Source organism: Vigna umbellata, chromosome 2, assembly GCF_029865625.1.
Source record: "Vigna umbellata cultivar VRB3 chromosome 2, Vumbellata_1.0, whole genome shotgun sequence".
NCBI classification, from domain to species: Eukaryota; Viridiplantae; Streptophyta; class Magnoliopsida; order Fabales; family Fabaceae; genus Vigna; species Vigna umbellata.
This window is the reverse complement of record NC_142166.1, coordinates 51,939,444-51,958,647: the sequence shown is the minus strand read 5'-3', so window position 1 is coordinate 51,958,647 and position 19,204 is coordinate 51,939,444. Positions and strand designations below refer to the sequence as shown.

General features: G+C 26.5%; 2 protein-coding genes across 2 annotated transcripts; both read left to right on the top strand.

The window, feature by feature from the left end:
• The first annotated feature begins 3,031 nt into the window (after positions 1-3,031).
• On the top strand, positions 3,032-3,796 carry LOC148204295 (uncharacterized). Its single transcript, XM_088107458.1, has one exon. The coding sequence runs from the start codon at positions 3,032-3,034 to the stop codon at positions 3,794-3,796; it is 765 nt and encodes a 254-aa protein (XP_087963584.1).
• Positions 3,797-18,308: 14,512 nt separating this feature from the next.
• On the top strand, positions 18,309-19,139 carry LOC148204294 (uncharacterized). Its single transcript, XM_088107872.1, has one exon. It carries the CDS (start codon positions 18,309-18,311, stop codon positions 19,137-19,139), a length of 831 nt encoding a protein of 276 aa, XP_087963998.1.
• Positions 19,140-19,204: the final 65 nt, after the last annotated feature.

Here is a 19,204-nt window from a genome sequence, read left to right as displayed (position 1 = left end):
ATTTGGACCACTGGGCTCGGGCTCGGGTTCGTGTTGACCATTCTTGGGCTAGACTACTACAAGGCCCAAATATTTTGTTTTCTTTATGACAATTTTGTTGGCATTGTTCATCAAAACTTTGAGAATTGTGATTGAACGAGTTAATTAAATTTAAATTATTTTGTAAAATTTAAGTTTAAATTAACTAAAATTATAAATTAATATTAAAAGCGTATGTTTATACTTTTTTTGTTTAAATTCTATTAATCTATACATAATTTAATTTGTATATATTACGTTATTTAAAATTATTAGCCTTCTTAAAATTTAAATATTATTTTATGTATAATGGGTTATTTCAAACTATGAAATAATGAATTTGAAAGAATGGCTTGGCATTGTTTGTGTTCCAATTTTACATGATTTATTTATGCAATAGAGAATCTGTGTTTAATTCTCAATATTGAAGAGAAAACCTTTTAGTATTTCTATGACATTTTTCATATTAAAAAGTCCAACGTTTAAGAAAATCAAATATATAGATAAAGATAAAAATGTTTGAGATAGTTCGTAATTATTTTAAAACTAGTTATTAAATTAAATTTTAAATTTAAATCATGAATCATTTGATATGCATTAATTTTCTCCTAATTCTGAATTCTCCCTTCACGGAATGCTTGTTGAATGATGAAATTCTGAAACCAACATGCTTACTGTGGTCAAAGTAAATATTTTTCACATTTAATCACTCTCCACTTTTTAATTTTCAATTATATTATGATTTATTTATTATAAATATTTATCAGTTACAAATTTCACTGAAATAAAAAAACATATATCCTAAAAAAAATACAAACTAAAGTAGTAATTGTTAATTATCAAAATAAATTAAACACAACATTGGCTTCCAACCAAAGTGTGTGTGTGTGTGTGTGAATTTTAAATATATTTCTATTTTTACAAAATTAGCTTAGAATAATTTATATATTTTAAATTTGTTTTATTTCTAATTTATATAGAATATTTAATTAATATTATTTATATCAATGTTAGTATTCTTAAACATCTCCCCTTATATTTGTATTGTTTATAATATTTCTACCTTGGAAGGAAAGTTTCCGATTCATTTGTTTAATTGGTAACAGATTGTAGGTAATATTTGATAAAAAAAAGTTAGTATGATTTAATATATTTTTTGTATTATAATTTAAATTATAAATTTATAAGATTAAGATTATATGGAAATTATAAGTTATAAGATTATATGAAAATTATCCTATTATAACATTATAATATCGTAAAAGTATAACTTTATAAAATAAAATTTGGTAACAATAAAATAAATTGACTTGACAAGATAATAACTAATTACTCGGTTAGTGTAGACATATTGAAAAATAACAACTCAATTAAAAAGTACAAGATATTTTGATACTATAAATCACAAAAAATTATTAACAACTCAATTAAATATATATATATTTTTTATTTTTTAAGAACAATATAAATAATTTTACGTTTTATTTTTATGTATTTAATTAGATATTTTTTTATAATAAATATAAATGATTTATGTTTCGTGAAATTAAATTTTATTTAGAGTTTGGTGTTGTCTTCTCATGTTATGCATTATTTTATATTTTTAATATGATAACAAAATATTAATAAACTTTGAAATATTATGTGAAATTTTAAAACTTATAGTAATGTTTAAGATTATCTTATTTGAAATTAAGCTTATAATTAAGAAGTTGAATTACATTAACTATTTTAATTTTTTATGCACAGTGATCAAGCAACATTAGGCTAAAATAAACCTGAAAATTCTCATTTGAAATTGAAGTCAGAATCAGAACATAACACAGAGACTTATTGGAGCAAGTTAAATCTATATAATCCGGAAATTATAAACATGCATGTAACATAGATAATTATAGGTACATTTAATTAAGTATAAGACACGTTTGCTTGCAATAAGTAAGACTTAAACAAGTTTTGAGAAAAGTATTAAGTTAATATAATACCAGCACTTCTCATATCAAAGTCTTTTGGATATATAAAGTTACTCACATGAACTTAGGATATTTAGTTGCACACATTCAATAAAGTAATGCAATCTCCCTCAAATTCTTACCTTCTATACATTTGTTTTTGTATGTGGATTATATATATACATGTTATATTTATTTTCTAGTTTCAGGTAAACGTTCCATCAATATATGTAGTATCATAATATTATAAATAAATAAAAATAATACTTTATTGATGAAAAGTTAAAATGATATCTATTGATTTTTTTTTCATGACACCAACGTATTAAAATAATAATGGTTAAAAATGATTGAAATCATAAATAAAATTCCGTGATTGATATATGTTGGTTAGAAAATAGATCTTAATTATTTTTTTAGGTGATCAAAGAACAAACATTTATTGATCTTCAAATTCATGAAAATCGAAGCATCAATATATTTCGAGAGACTCATTTGTTGGTTAGTTAATTGCTATTTTAACATTTGGTAAAATATTTAAAAAAATAAACGTATGTTAATCAGAGAAAAAGACGTTAATTGTCTTTTTAAGTTGGTAAAATAACAAAAGTTTATGTGTTAAAAATCATAAAAAATTGGTTTCTGTATATATATAGTTTGTTGAGATAATTTTAATTCTTTAAACAAGTGTTATTGCCTCCTCTCCAACGTCTTTAATAATTTAAAAAAATTAAAAGAATAAAAACAGAAGAGAGAAAGATAAGAGTTGCATGACTTGTAGGTGAAAACGGTTAAAAGTAATACATATCGGAGTTGGTTTTGATATTCAGATTTCCGAATATTAACTACCTAGTCTATTATTTTTTTGAAGTTTAAGAATAGAGTTTCTATCACAGATTTCGAACATCGAACTTCCAATGTTTGAACAACCCAACACGTAAAAGAAAGGTACAGTAGATGTATATATCTTCATCATCTTCTTAGTATACCGCTAACCAATTGTATATATATATGTATATAGATTTTCATCTTTTACCAAATCCTATTTTGCTTTACAATCAATGGAATCAGAAGAAAAAGAACTAGATCTCACCCTCTCCCTCCGATGTGGGAGTTCAAAGGAAACTCCCACCTCTTTCCTTCCTCTCGTAAGCCCTTTTCAAACAAACCTATCTCTCATGGAAATACAAGAGTATTGTTCTAACCTTAACCCTAACCCTTCGTCAGCGTCGGTCTCTTCTCACCACAGCGTCAACTCTCCAAAGGCGCCTGCTAAAGCACCCAAAAATAGACGCTCTTTGGGTAGTTCTCGTCGCATTTCGCGGGGCAAAGAAACGAGCAAAGCGATTACTGCACCGTTTCCTTGGGCCAAGAATCAACGCGCCACCGTTCATAGCCAACAATATCTATTGGAGAATAATGTGGACACGATCATAGGAAAAGTGTACTGCAAGAGGTGCGAGCATGAGTTCGAATTGGGTCTGAATCTAGAAGAGAAACTTGATGGCCTATGCGAATTCTTTAGGAAAGAGAAGAATAAGTGGCATAAAAGAGCTCCACGGGTTTGGATGAGTCCAGTGTGTCCAAAATGCCCCCTTTGCGAACGAGAAAGCAGCACCAGACCTGTAATTGCGCCAAACAAAAAGGAGATTAATTGGTTGTTCTTACTGCTTGGTCAGATGCTTGGTTACTGCACACTTGAGCATCTTAAATATTTCTGCAAACACAATGAGGTTCATCGAACTGGGGCCAAAGATCGTCTTCTTTATGATACCTATAAAACCCTAGTCAATCAGCTCCTACCTGATTATTTATCTGATTCTTGATTCATCCTGTTGTCACAATATTAGGAATATTTGTTTAGGTCATCTCAGTTTGGATGTTAGTTTTTTAATTGAAGTTAACTTCAATAGATATTTACATGTTTTGCAGTATCACTTTCATTCTAAAGTTATCTTATCTCGCTATCTTTCAACCATATCATTATGATTATGTAGTTTTTCACTTTCCCAGCGTGAATTATTATAAGATTTTTGTTGTTGTTATTTTAAGGTCATGAATTATGATTGTATATAATATTTTCCTTGATAACAAGACTTTTGAAGTTTAAAAAATAAATTTGTAAGAGTTTGACCAAACGGACAATATATCTTACTATTGTTGAAATAGTATCAATAATAAATTTGTGAAACTAAAGTGAAGCCTTGACAGAAATACTACAATTGGTATAGAAACTTCACAACTAACCACTTTTGCAATTTCGATCTATTTTTTTATTGGACTTTGATATATTAATAAATTTTTTATAATAATTTTTTGACAACGGCTATGTGTCATTATTTTACTAATCAGTTTAAATTTTTTTTAAAAAAAAATATTTAAAACAGACGAATCACATACGTTCTTAACATGGTATAAAAAAATTATTAAAGAAACATTTTTCTTTTTCATTTGAGTCTTCTTTTATTAACTTTCTTATAACTTTCTTTACCGCTCTCATGTAGTAGGTTAGGATTATGATTGGTCTATTTTAAATAATTTTTTGAAAATAAATTCAAACATACTAATAAAATTCGTTTCAAATATATATTTTTAAAATAAATTCAACCAGTACTTTTTTAAAAAAGTTGTTATACAAAGTTGTGAGTCCTCTTAATTACGCTTTTATTTCAATTTCTCAGGGCTCTCGGATTCAGCTAAGATATAGGTCACTTTAATTATGATGAATATTTTGAAAGCTAACGTATATAATAATCAATATACAAACCATACAAACATAGTAGAGTAGTAGTAATAATGGAAGGGTTTGATAGTAGCAATAGAGGCTCTTATGTCTCGGTTATGCTATTAATCGAGGTCGTAGCTTTCTGTCAGCCGAATCAGTATAAGATTATTACTTTTTTTGCCTCGATTTTTTCTACACTCGAAGCATATAACTTCATCTTAATTTCAAAACTGTCACCGCGTCTTTAAATGCTTCGGTTTTTACGAAACCACGACATATATAGCGAGTTAAAAAAGTATTTTTTTACTAGTGTCACCATCTACTCTATAATAAAAAAATGCTAACTAATAGTATTGAAACACAAAATAAAAAATAATTAATTAAATTAGGTGAGTTGGTGAGTCAACGCAGTTCAACACATATTCAACTTGGTGAGTCGGATTGAAAACTAGCCTGTATAAAAAAATTATATTTTTTTCAAATCCAACATGGCTCAAACCTTTGGTGAACCGGATTGACACGTGGATTACAGACAATATTTTTAATAATTCATGATCTGTTACACATATTTACGTCCGAATATTATTAGATTAATAGCTCATTTATGGTTGAACTGTTACTTATGATTGGGAATATTTTTTTACAATATATATGCTTTTCAAATATAAGTTCAGGGTCTCGTTTCGAAACTTAAGAATACAATATATTTGTAATACATTATACATAACAGTTTTTTATTTTTAGTACTGTAACATAAAGTTGTACATTCTTTTATATTAATTATAGTTCATTTGAGTTTTAATAACTCTTGTTTAGATCTTGTACAGTAGAATAATATGATATATTATTTCACATAACAAATATTGTCAATATTTTTTATTTTAGTAACTATAACATTATTAATATTAGATATAATTTTATTCATACGTTACTTGCATGTATTGTAACATTCCAATATTGGATAATTCATAATTTATATATTGTAACATTACATTTACGGTAATCTCATACTTAAAATTTCATAGTTGATATATGTATATACATATTTTAAACTCAAATTTCAACTATAAACTCCTAAATATAACTTGAATTCTTCTAGCTTATTCTTCGATCTCTTTCTTCATTGGTACTGGATCAGACAACATTTCTTCATCTACTCCCGTATAACGAATTATACGATCATCGTACATACCCAAACACAAACAAGTAGGGTGAGCTAACATGTAACAAATCATTTATAAAACATGCATAATTGCTTTGATACTAACATCATATAATAATTATGTCATACACCCTCAAACCATCATACCACAATTCCTATTAGACACTCGTTCCACAATACCCAATGAACACCACAATACCCAGAAGACACTCATCCGGATGATACGTTGATGAGCGGTCACGAGAGGTTATGCACTTGTGATGACTTCTACTTTTTCTTATAAATATACTTCCAAAATACTCCATACCATTCACAAGGTAAATCCTCAACACTATGTCCAAAACCGGCACATAGACCAGGACCTCCTGCTCCTCTCACCACATAATTCATCCCTCTCTACTTGAGACTAGATGATTATTAGAGTATCAGGATAACTTCCAACTACAGGACCCTCAACATCAACATATACATAATTACCACATCATTACAGAATCTCTCCACGAGATTCAATGCTCACATTCCTCAACTCATATTATACCATTACGAAATCTCCCCATAATACTCATATCATGTTCAGACGCATAAATTCAAATTCAATATAATAAATTACAATCATCACAATTAAAATTCATAATTTTGTATCTACCACAATAACATGAATTCATTCCAACGAGATATATTGCACAATAGTTTAACAGTACATAATCTGTTCAACAAGATTTAAGTTAAAAGCTTGTCGAGTAGACTTCCAGGAAAGAGAGGTGCGTCACAATGGACAACTTAAGTACCAAGTCTTTCCTTAGTCAAAGTGTTCCTCAACTAGTTTTAACAAATTTCTTATCTACAGATTCGAAATAACAGCATATAATATTAACACAGAAATTCAATATAAATAAATGTACAGTAAGCATTAACAGTATTCACACAGAATTTCAAGACATGAATAGTAATAAAACAATACTATATCATAACATAAAAGCTTAGAAAGGTTAGCTCCCCTACCTCTATTCCAGACTTCTCTTGCTCCGAATTTGTTTCCTCGAAAACTCTTCAGAAAGGTAAAAATTTTTACTATTCATTAATTTTTTAATATTATTTATTATTTTAATATTATTTTAAAAATAATATTTTAATCATCAACTTGATCAAATCTGATCCTAACTCCTTCCATGCTACGTAGGAATTCTTATCCTTTCAATTTCTTTTTTTTTTTACTATTTACTATTCACTATTCATTGTTCACTGTTCACTGTTTACTGTTCACTGTTCACTGTTCACTATTCACTATTCACTATTCACTATTCACTATTCACTTTTCTAAAAAAAATCCTAAATAAGTTATCAACAATTTGAACCTATCTTTCTAGAATTACTAAAATTTTATATCCAAAAATTTAAATTTTTCTATCCATTAAAGTTATTATTATTACTAATAAAATGCTAAAATTTACTATTATAACTATTTTTCAGGAGTCTTACATGTATGTCCACTTAAATTTATTGTAATAAAAAATCATTAAAAATAAATAATATATGGTCAAGTTTAAACAAAATCTGTCAAATGAAAAAAAATGATTAAATTTAAAAATACAATTATTTAAAGAATACAATCCATAAAATAATTATTTAATTTGAAAAAAAACTTTTATTTAAAGAATGAAGTTGAAAAATAAATGTAAATAAAAAAATAATCTTCTTTATATATCTTTTTTATATAAATAGATACAAACTAGAAAAAACACATGTGTTACGTTCATATGTATTTTTTTTCTATGATAATAAAAATTAATAAAATTATTATTATTAATATTACTATTATAATTATAAAATTAGTTTTAAATCATGTTCGCAAATTTATCCTAGGAAATTTTTATTTTTTTAGATGATTTTTTTTAATAATAAATAGTTATTTAAGTTTTAAAAGTAGGTAAATTTAAGAAGAGGGGGGGTGGAGGGGGGGGGGGGGGGGGGGGGGCGAACAATGGTTATGTAAAATAATTATTGTGATTAAAAAAATAACTTAAAGGTAAAATTATAAGAAGAAAAAAAAAGTACATCAAAAGAGAACTGGTGACCTATATATTTCAACAATTTGTTTTTTCAATTATAGAAATATTGTTACAGTGAATTAGTTTTCGTAAAAATCTTAGTGTTATCTACGAATACTTAATGAGTTTTATGACAAAAAATGTTACGCTAAAATTAACCTTAAGGTTTATCTACGAATAGTTAATGAATTTTATAACAAAAATGACAAATCTTTTTCTATAGTTTAATTTAAGTTTTGTCAAAAATTACAAAATTTTTCCTATATTTTTTTTAATAAATTTTTAAATCTTTTTATTTAATTTTTTTAGACAAAATTATAAATATTTCAGATTCAAATTTATTTTTACAAAATTGTAAACTTTTCACATGCACATGTCTCTCTACACATCCTTGTTTTTCACAACTCATCCATGTTTAAAGTAATATCTATCAACAACACTCTCTATCACCAATCAGTTTCCATATATATATATATATATATATATATATATATATATATATATATATATATATATATATATATATATATATATATATATATATATATATATATATATATATATATATAACATGTTAAATTATTTATCTTCCACCCTTTATTATTTATTATCGTATAATAGAAAAATAATTTTTTCAAACAAAAATACAGCTACAAATAAAACATAAATAAACTCATTTAAATATTAAAGTCAAAATATCCCTACCTTATATCCTTTCAGTCATGGGATTAATTAACACATTCAAATTGGTAGTGAACATCCTTGGCAAACTCTTAAGAAATTCAAATTTATAGATTACAAGATAAATTTTTTTGAGATAGTTTATATATTTTTTAAAACTAGTTATTAAAGACAACTTAAATTAAATCCTGGATTTTATATACATTGATTCTCCTTTCATTGAAGACTTAACTGTTGACTATATTGAAATGCTGAAAGTAGCATACTTACTGCGGTCAAAGAAAATGTTTTTAGCATTTAATACTTCTACCTTCCTTTCCATTTTCAATTATAAAATATTTTATTTATTTATTAAAAACATTTATCTTTTACAAATTTCACAAAAATAAAAATAAAGATTATTCTAAAAGCATACAAACTAAAATATTAAAAAATTTAAACACAACACTAGCTTCCAGCCAAAATACTATTAATTCGCACATTAGAAGTTGAACTTTCTGATATGGGAGTATTAGTTATTATAATATTTAAAAACAACACAGGCTTTCAACTACTTCCTATTAAGCTGACTAAAACTATTTTGATCTTACATTAAATCTAAGCAAGCATTCCCATTTTCACCAATCAACCATTTAGACACCAGGGAAAACAAACCTTTTTTTTTTTATTTTTAAAAGGTAATTTAAGCCTATCAATATTGAATATTACAATTAAGATTTATAAAAATTAACTCTTCAAATTATACTTAATTTTTTTGGGTTTGTTCAATGTAAGATACAATGAAAAATGGAAGTTAAGTGAAAAGTTTGTAAAAAAATTTAAGAATTATGAACATAATTATATAAATGAATATGGTAAAAATGAGGGAATCTCATTATTTTCGTATTATATCGTTAAAAACTAATCTAAAAACAAATAGAATACAATTTCACATTTTTTATCACAATTATAAAATTTGAAATTTAGAACAAAATCAGAGTTAAATGAGTTAAAAAAAATTACTCACGTTTTTTTTAGTATACCCCTTACCATGAAAAATAAATAAATAAATAATATTATACATGTTTTTTCCGAAATAAGTAGGTTTGAATCCGATGTTGAAGTTTTTACAAATATTAGAAAATTAAATAGTTTATTTCGCAATCATACTGAAAATCATACTGAATATGATGATTTTTGTTTTTATCGAATGAGCATTTTAAGAGTTGAACTGTTGTCTCTTAATAAGAGAGTTTTGGGTTTTTAAGGGAAGCAAAACAATATTCATTATAAAAAATTCTTTTATGTTTAAGTTAATAAGGAAGTAAAATTGTTATAATATAAGAAGGATATATAGAAAATATAAAACATAAATTTCATGGTTAAGTATGATAATTAAGTCTTTACTCCTTACAGTGGAATTGTATTCATAGGTTTTCTAAATCGTGATAGATTATATTTATTTAAAAATAATTAAATATTATATATCTTAGAAATATTAGATAATCAAATATTATATTATAATATTTGAAAATATAATAAAATTGATAAAGATATTAAATAATTTGTTATTATGTAAATAGTATATTGGAAATATAATAAAATCTATTTTATCTTAAATATATTAAACAATCAATTATTATACTATAAAATTTTAAAAATATAATATAATATAATAACAAATTATTATATTATAATAACTATCAGTAAACATTTTAGAAATATTTCATAATATTATTAAGTTGTTTTGAATTCAATTCTTTAAACAAGCTTGCATAGAATTTCTCAAATATTTACAACAAAGTTGTATTGCCTTGTAATAAATTAAAATAATATTAATTAGATACATGGAATGGAACCAACAGGAATGATTTTCAAAAGGTTTTAACTCCTCCCAGACTTATCTGTGAAAAGGAGTTAAAGTCTTATACGTAATCAATGCATCAATGGGAAGTTTTATACTTTTTAATTCGTTATTTGATTTTGGACAAACCAGATTCCAAAATATATTAACTACCTTTTTAATACTTTCTCAAGTTTCAGAATCCAAAGAGATAAAAGATAGTAAGAGATAGCAAATATTCTGTTACTCCAAACCAGTTTCATTAATATCAGATTTCGAACATCCAACTTTCAATGTTTGAACAAACTTGAAACAGTGTCTCAAAGTTACTGACATCGATCCAAACAATAATTTTAAATAACACTTATCATCTATTATATTTTTAATAATAACCAAAAAATCCTTTATCTTTATTTTTTTTGTCAAATTCTATCGTAATATTCTTTATATTCTTCAATTGTCTCTGCTTTTGTCAATTTTGAACACGTATCGGAAAAACTCAATGGAGGGAAAGATGAGTTAGATCTCACCCTCTCGCTTCGGTGTGGGACTTCTGAGGAAACTCCTACCTCTTTCCTTTCCCTTTTCCCAGTACATTCTTTTCAAACAAACTTACCTCTAATGCAAACACTTTGTTCTAATCCTAACTTTAACCCTAATTCTTCTTCTTTGTCGTCATCTTCCAACAACACAACAACAACCTCCTTCGTTGACATCTTGCAACGACAACACCAACCCTCCAAATGCACCTACTGAAGCGGCAAAAAATGTTTCCAAAGATACATGCTCTTTGGGTAGGTCTCGTCGGACTTCATGTACTCGACGGAGCAAAGAAGGAGCGAAACTGTTCCTGCGTTGTTTCCTTGGGCGAAGAATCAGCGAGCTAGCGTCCACAGTAAGGAATATCTATTGGAGAATAATATCAACACCATCACAGGAAAGGTTCACTGCAAGAGGTGCGAGCATGAATTCGAGTTGAGTCTGAATTTGGAAGAGAAATTGAATGACTTATGTCAATTTATTAGCAAAGAAAAACATAGGTGGCATAATAGAGCCCCACGGGTTTGGATGAGTCCGGTGTTTCCAAAATGCCCTATTTGTGGAAGAGAAAGCAGCAGCAGACCCATCATTGCCAAAAACAAAAAGGAGATTAATTGGTTGTTTTTATTGCTTGGTCAAATGCTTGGTTGTTGCACTCTTAATCATCTCAAATATTTCTGCAAGCACAATGAGGTTCATCGAACTGGTGCCAAAGATCGTCTTCTTTATGACCTATAAGAGCCTAGTCAATCAGCTTGTACCTGGTTTTTTTGTTTGATTCTCATTAGACTTTGTCTTGTTAGGAACCACTTTTGTCTCAAGATTAAGATTGTTTAGATGTTTTCAATTTTCGTGTTAGCTTTTTAGTTGAAGTTAGAGATGTTTACTTATGATTTCAGTATCACTTTGATTGTATATACGTTTTCTTTTCAAGAGATGTTAGCTTTTTAACTTAACCATTATAGTTAAAGATTTTTTGGTTTATGAGTTGAATCTCAAGTACCTTTAAAAAATGTATGCATTTTTTTCATTAGAATTCCACTAATCTGGTATCATGTCAAACTAAAGGGTTTTTTAGAATAGTGCACAAAAATTAAAGTAGCTATGAGTTTAACTCAGTTGTTATTATATAGCTTACCTCTCTTAACCTTAGAGGAAAATATATCATTTATTCTAAAAGCTGAGTGATAATAATGAATATATAAAATCATATGAGAATCATATTTTCTGATTCGTGAAGTGTTGCATATTCAAAGCAAATTGCACCAGAATTAATAAACTGTTAGTGTTTAACTATATTTATAATTTGGGAAACACATTTTACAATCTGTTTTTGAAATTTAAGTTGGTTTTCTGTACAATATACATTAACAACTTTTTATTTTGAATTCAATAATATCAAATTGTCTAATCGATTTATAGCAATCATAATTTGTTTGAGGTTTAACCACATTTGTTTATATCTTATACGGTGGGTTATAGTTTTTTCATATAATAAATATTGTTAATATTTTTGTTTTAGTATATAATAACTGGTACTAATATATTACCTAGGTTTCTGTTTATATTTTATTCACCCAAAGTTAGATGGTTAATATATGTCTGACTTATGCAAATAATTAATCAAGTGACTATTCTTTATATTATTTTTAACTAAAATATTTTTTTTTTCATGTATCAATATATTATATAGTCAGTTAGATTCACAAAAGTCTTGATCTTTAAAAAAATTAATTGAAAATAATAACTTTTTTGTATTTAATTTAATACTAAAAAGTTAGTATAATTTAGTATAAACTTTTTTTAATATAACATAATAAAACAAATTAATTGTATATAATAAATTTTGTATTTAAAAACAAATTAGATATAAAAAGAAAATCACAATGTAACATTCCAATTTTAAGCTGTTTATCACTGATAAAATAAGATGTTATAAAATTGATAAAACAAAATATTTATCAACATTTGTAAATACAAGATTAATAAAATTATCTAGAAAAAAAAACTATACTAAGGAATATATCTAAAAGTAACATAACCACTTATACCATCAAGATGACTCTACACATCACTGTTCTTCACTAAAATATAAATTATAATGAGTTAAAAAAAATCAGAGTTAAGGTATACCTTTCCCAACTCTTACCATGAAATAACAATATACATGTTTTTTTCCTAAATAAGTAGGTTTGAATTAGATGTCGAAGTTCTTACAAATTTTAGAAAATGAAATAATTTATTTGGCAATAGTACTGAAACTATTATTATTTTTTTTTTATAGTTTGTCAAGTTGATTTTTGTAAAGTAAGTTGAATCAGATTATTTTTGTTTTAATAGAATGAGACTTTCAAAAGTTGAATTATTGTATTTTGGTTAGAGAGCTTTGAGTTTAAAGAGAAGCAGAGGGGTTTCATTAAAAACAACTCTATAATACTTAAGTTAATAAAAGAATAAAGATATTTTATAAATTATAATAATATGATGAAGGTAAAACATATCAAAATTGAGATTTATAGTTGAATATGATAATTAAGTATTTATTTCTTATATTTATAGATTTTCTAGGTTATAATAGTTTCTATTTACTTGAAGATATTAAATATAATATCCTATTGATATTAAATAATTAATAATTATTATATCATAACAATTTGAAAATATAATAAAAATTATTATATCTTAAAAATGTTAAATAATCAATTATTATATAATATTATATTAAAGATATAATTAAATATTTTAAAAAATTAAATAATCAATTATTATATCATAATATTTTAAAAATATATTATAATAATAAGTAATTATATTATGACATATTATCTTTAAAAAATTTAGAAATATTTCATAAGATATTTAAATTTACATATTTTAAACACCTAAAATTTCTCAAATATTCCAACAAAGTTGTATTGCCTTCTGTCAAACGCCTGTAATAAATTAAAATAATATTAGATACACAGAATGAATCCACTGGATGACTGATTTTCAAAAGGTTTTAATTCCTTTTTATTACTTTTTGAATTTCAGAATCCAAAAGAGAGATATATAAGATAATAGGAGATAGCAAATAATATTCTGTTACTTCAAACCAGTTTCATTAATATCATCAGATTTCGAACCCAACTTTCAATGTTTGAAATAGTATCTCAAAGTTACAGACATCCATGGAAACGATCATTTTAAATTACACTTATTATCTATATATCTCTTCTATTATCTTTTTAATAGATATAACATAAAAAAAATCCTATATCTTTATCTTTTATCAAATCCTCTCATATTTTTCTTTCTATATATTCTTCTATTCTGCTTGTTTTTTCTCAATTTTGAAGACATACACATATCACTTTAATTTCTTGAAGCAATGGAAAGGAAGAATTCAACGGAGTTAGAAGGAGAACTAGATCTCACTCTCTCACTCAAGTGCAGTGGATCAGAGGAAACAACAACAACACCTTTCGTTTTCCTAGGATCAAAGGAAACAACAACATCTTTCCTTGTTCAAGGAGACTCTTCACAAACAAAGCTACCCTCAATGCAAAGAGATATTCCTAATCTTGATCTTAGTCTTAACCTAAGCCTTAACCCTAATCCTTCTTTGGCGTCATTTTCCGACGATAACAGCACCTATCTTTCATTAGCATCTTGCAACCACAACGCAAACCCTCCAAACGTACCTACTAAAGCAGCTGAAATTGTTTCCAAAGTATTTTCTCTTCCGAAAAACTTATTCTTACTCAAAATGTTTTTTTCTGATCCTAACTTTAACCGTTCTTGGCCGTCATTTTCCAACCACAACAACACCCGTCTTTCGTCAGCATCTTGCAACCACGACGCCGATCCTCCAAATGCACCTGCGAATTAGACTTTGTCTTATTATAACCCACTTTTGTGACTAAGTTTTGTCTTAATATTAGGATTTGTTTAGATGTTTTAAATTTTCATGTTCGTTTTTTAATTGAAGTTAGTTTCAACATATGTTTAGTTATGATTTCAGTGTCACTTTGAATAATAAACTTTTAAGTATATTTATAATTTGAGAAACACCTTTTAAGTATATTTATAGTCTTGTTTTCTGTACAATATACGTTAACAATTTTTTTTTGAATTCAATAATATCAAATTGTCTAATCGATTTATAGCAATCATAATTTGTTTGAGTTTTAAGCACATTTGTTTATATCTTATACGGTGTGGGTTATAGTTTTCTCATATAATAAATATTGTTAATATTTTTGTTTTAGTATATAATAACGGTACAATATCGGTTGGTACTAATATATTAGATAGGTTTCTGTTTATATTTTACTCACCGGAGTTAAATGGTTAGTATACAGCTTATGAAAACACTTAATCAAGTGACTATTTTTTATTATTTTTAACTAAAATATATATTTTTTCAAATATCAATGTATTAAATATTGTCAGTTGTATTTAGTTTAATACAAAAAAGTTAGTATGATTTAATATAAACTTGTTAAAAACAAATTAGGTAAAAAAAACAAATTAATTGTATATAATAAATTTTGTATTTAAAAACAAATTAGGTAAAAAAAGGATAATTTAAAAAGTACATTATGTAACATCCAAATTATAATCCGCTGATAAAATAAGATGTTATAAAATTATATAACAAAGCATATTTGTCACCACTTATAAATACAATAATAGTACAATTATCTAGAAAAAATAACTATATTGATGAATATATATCTAAAAGTACTAAACATAACTACTTAGGGCTGTAAAAATCGGTCACAACTTACGGGTCAATTCGGTCCACTACAGGTTTGAGCCGGATTGGATTTGAAAAAATTGTATTCTTTTTATGCGGGTCAGATTTTAACCCGACTCATTTAAACCCGGCTCATACGGATTGAACCCATGGTGGGCCGGGTTAGCCCACCTACCTAATTTTATTTTATTAAAATTTAATTTTAATTTTATAAAAAAATATTTATTATTTCTTCAAAAAATTATTTAAATTCCTTATTTTCAAAATTAATTAAACACTCATGTTGAGAATGAAATTTGAAAGAAAAATTTGTTTAAATTTGAATTATAGAAAGTTTGTAATTTTTTTATTTTAAAAAAATTGTAATTAAGTGAGCCAACCCGTTTGCCCACCAACCCGTGGTGGATCGGGCCAGGTTCAAATTTTTCTGACTCGCTAATAAATGAGCCGAGTTGGGTTGGTTCACTAAGTGACCAACCCGTGGTGGGTCGGGCTAGGTGGCCCGTTTTGACAGCTCTAACTTAGACCACCAAAACTTTATGTAACATCACCATTATTCAGTAAGCATACTTCAACACATATCCCTCGTTTGCTCCCACTAATAAAGTGATCATCACAAAAGAAAAAACAACAAAAGAGACAACACAGTGAAATAGTGTTTAAAAGAAAACTCCATAAAGAATTTCATTAATCATATGTTAGTTCAATAATAAAACATTATATAACTCATAAAAACATATAATTAGTTGACTTTAGACTCAATTATGTCAATGAAGGTGTGCACTCATACTACTATTTATACTCTACAGAGTTATAAATAATGGTAACTCGATCTACTGACATGAGGTTAATCTTCCACTCCTAAAATTCAAAAATTTAGGATAAAGACCTCCTACAATTCTCCTAAAATACAATAAAAAAATGGAACTTAAATGAAAAGGTTGTGAATAAAAGTTAAGAATTATAATTTATGGAGAAAATATATATATGAGTATGGTAAACGAGGGAATCCCATTGTATTGGTATTATATCGCCAAAAAAGCAATTTCAAAACCAATTAAAAGAAAAATTTGACATTTTTTATATCACAATTATAAACTTAGAAATGATTAGAACAAATTCAGAGTTAAAATATAAATTATAAATGAGTTTAAAAAAATTACTCACGTTTTTTTTCTACAGTATACCTTTCCCAATTCTTACCATGAAATAATAATAAATAAATAATATATACATGTTTTTTTCCTAAATAAGTTGGTTTGAAGATGTTGTCGAAGTTTTTACAAATTTTAGAAAATGAAATAATTTATTTGGCAATGGTACTGAAAGTATTATTTTTTTTTTTATAGTTTGTCAAGTTGATTTTTGTAAAGTAAGTTGAATCAGATTATTTTTGTTTTAATAGAATGAGACTTTCAAAAGTTGAATTATTGTATTTTGGTGAGAGAGCTTTGAGTTTAAAGAGAAGCAGAGGGGTTTATTAAAAAAACTCTATAATACTTAAGTTAATAAAAAAAATAAAGATATGTTATAAATTATAATAATATGATGAAGGTAAAACATATCAAAATTGAGATTTATAGTTCAATATGATAATTAAGTATTTATTTCTTATATTTATAGATTTTCTAGGTTATAATAGTTTCTATTTACTTGAAGATATTAATATCCTATTGATATTAAATAATCAATAATTATTATATCATAATATTTTGAAAATATAATAAAAATTATTGTATCTTAAAAATGCTAAATAATCAATTATTATATCATAATATTTTAAAAATATAGTAAAATAAATTTTATTTTGAAATATTAAATAATCAATCATTATATCATAATATTTTAAAAATACAAATATAATAATAAATGATTATATTATGACATATTATCTGTAAAAAATTTAGAAATATTTCATAAGATATTTAAATTTAAATTTTTTAAACAACTAGAATTTCTCAAATTTTCCAACAAAGTTGTATTGCCTTCTCCCAACGCCTCTAATAAATTAAAATAATATTAGATACACATAATAGAACCACTGGATAAATCATTTTCAAAAGGTTTTAACTCCTTTTTATTACTTTTCGAATTTCAGAATCCAAAGAGATATAAGATAATAGGAGATAGCAAATAATATTCTGTTACTTCAAACCAGTTTCATTAATATCAGAATTCGAACATCCAACTTTCAATGTTTGAAACAGTATCTCAAAATTACAGACATCCATGGAAACGATAATTTTAAATTACACTCATTATCTATATATCTTCTATATTATCTTTTTAAAAGATATAACATAAAAAAAATCTTATATCTTCATCTTTTATCAAATCCTATCATATTTTTTTTTTATATATATTCTTCCATTCTGTCAGTTTCAAAGACATACACATAGCGTCTTAAATTTTTTGGGATCAATGGAAAGAAAGAATTCAATGGAGTTAGAAGGAGAAGTAGATCTCACTCTCTCACTCAAGTGTGGTGGATCAGAAGAAACAACAACGTCTTTCTTTTTCCTAGGATCAGAGAAAACAATACCTTTCCTTTTCCTAGGATCAGAGGAAACAACACCTTTTCTTTTCCTAGAAGACTCTTTTCAATCAAACCTACCTTTAATGCAAACAGATTTTCCTAACCTTGATCTTAGTCTTAACCTAAACCCTAACCCTAATTCTTCTTTGGCGTCATTTTCCAACGACAGCAACACCTATCTTTCGTTAGCATCTTGCAACCACAACGCCAACCCTCCAAACGCACCTGCTAAAGCGACCGAAAATGTTTCCTCAGAAAATTCTTTGGCGTCATTCTCCGACAACAGCAACACCAATCTTTCATCGTCATCTTCCAACGACAACACCAACCCTCCAAATGCACCTGCTGAAGCGGCAAAAAATGTTTCCACAGTTAGACGCTCTTTGGGTAAGTCTCGTCGGACTTCATGTACTCGACGGAGCAAAGGAAGGAGCGAAACTGTTCCTGCGTTGTTTCCTTGGGCGAAGAATCAGCGAGCTAGCGTCCACAGTAAGGAATATCTATTGGAGAATAATATCAACACCATCAAAGGAAAGGTTCACTGCAAGAGGTGCGAGCATGAATTCGAGTTGAGTCTGAATTTGGAAGAGAAATTGAATGACTTATGTCAATTTATTAGCAAAGGAAAACATAGGTGGCATAATAGAGCTCCACATGTTTGGACGAGTCCGGTGTTCCCAAAATGCCCTATTTGCGGAAGAGAAAGCAGCAGCAGACCCATCCTTGCCAAAAACAAAAAGGAGATTAATTGGTTGTTTTTATTGCTTAGCCAGATGCTTGGTTGTTGCACACTTAATCATCTCAAATATTTCTGCAAGCACAATGAGGTCCATCGAACTGGTGCCAAAGATCGTCTTCTTTATGATACCTATAAGATTCTGGTCAATCAGCTCGTACCTGGTTTTTTTGTTTGATTGTCATTAGATTTTGTCTCGTTAGGAACCACTTTTGTGACTAAGTTTTGTCTTAATATCAAGAT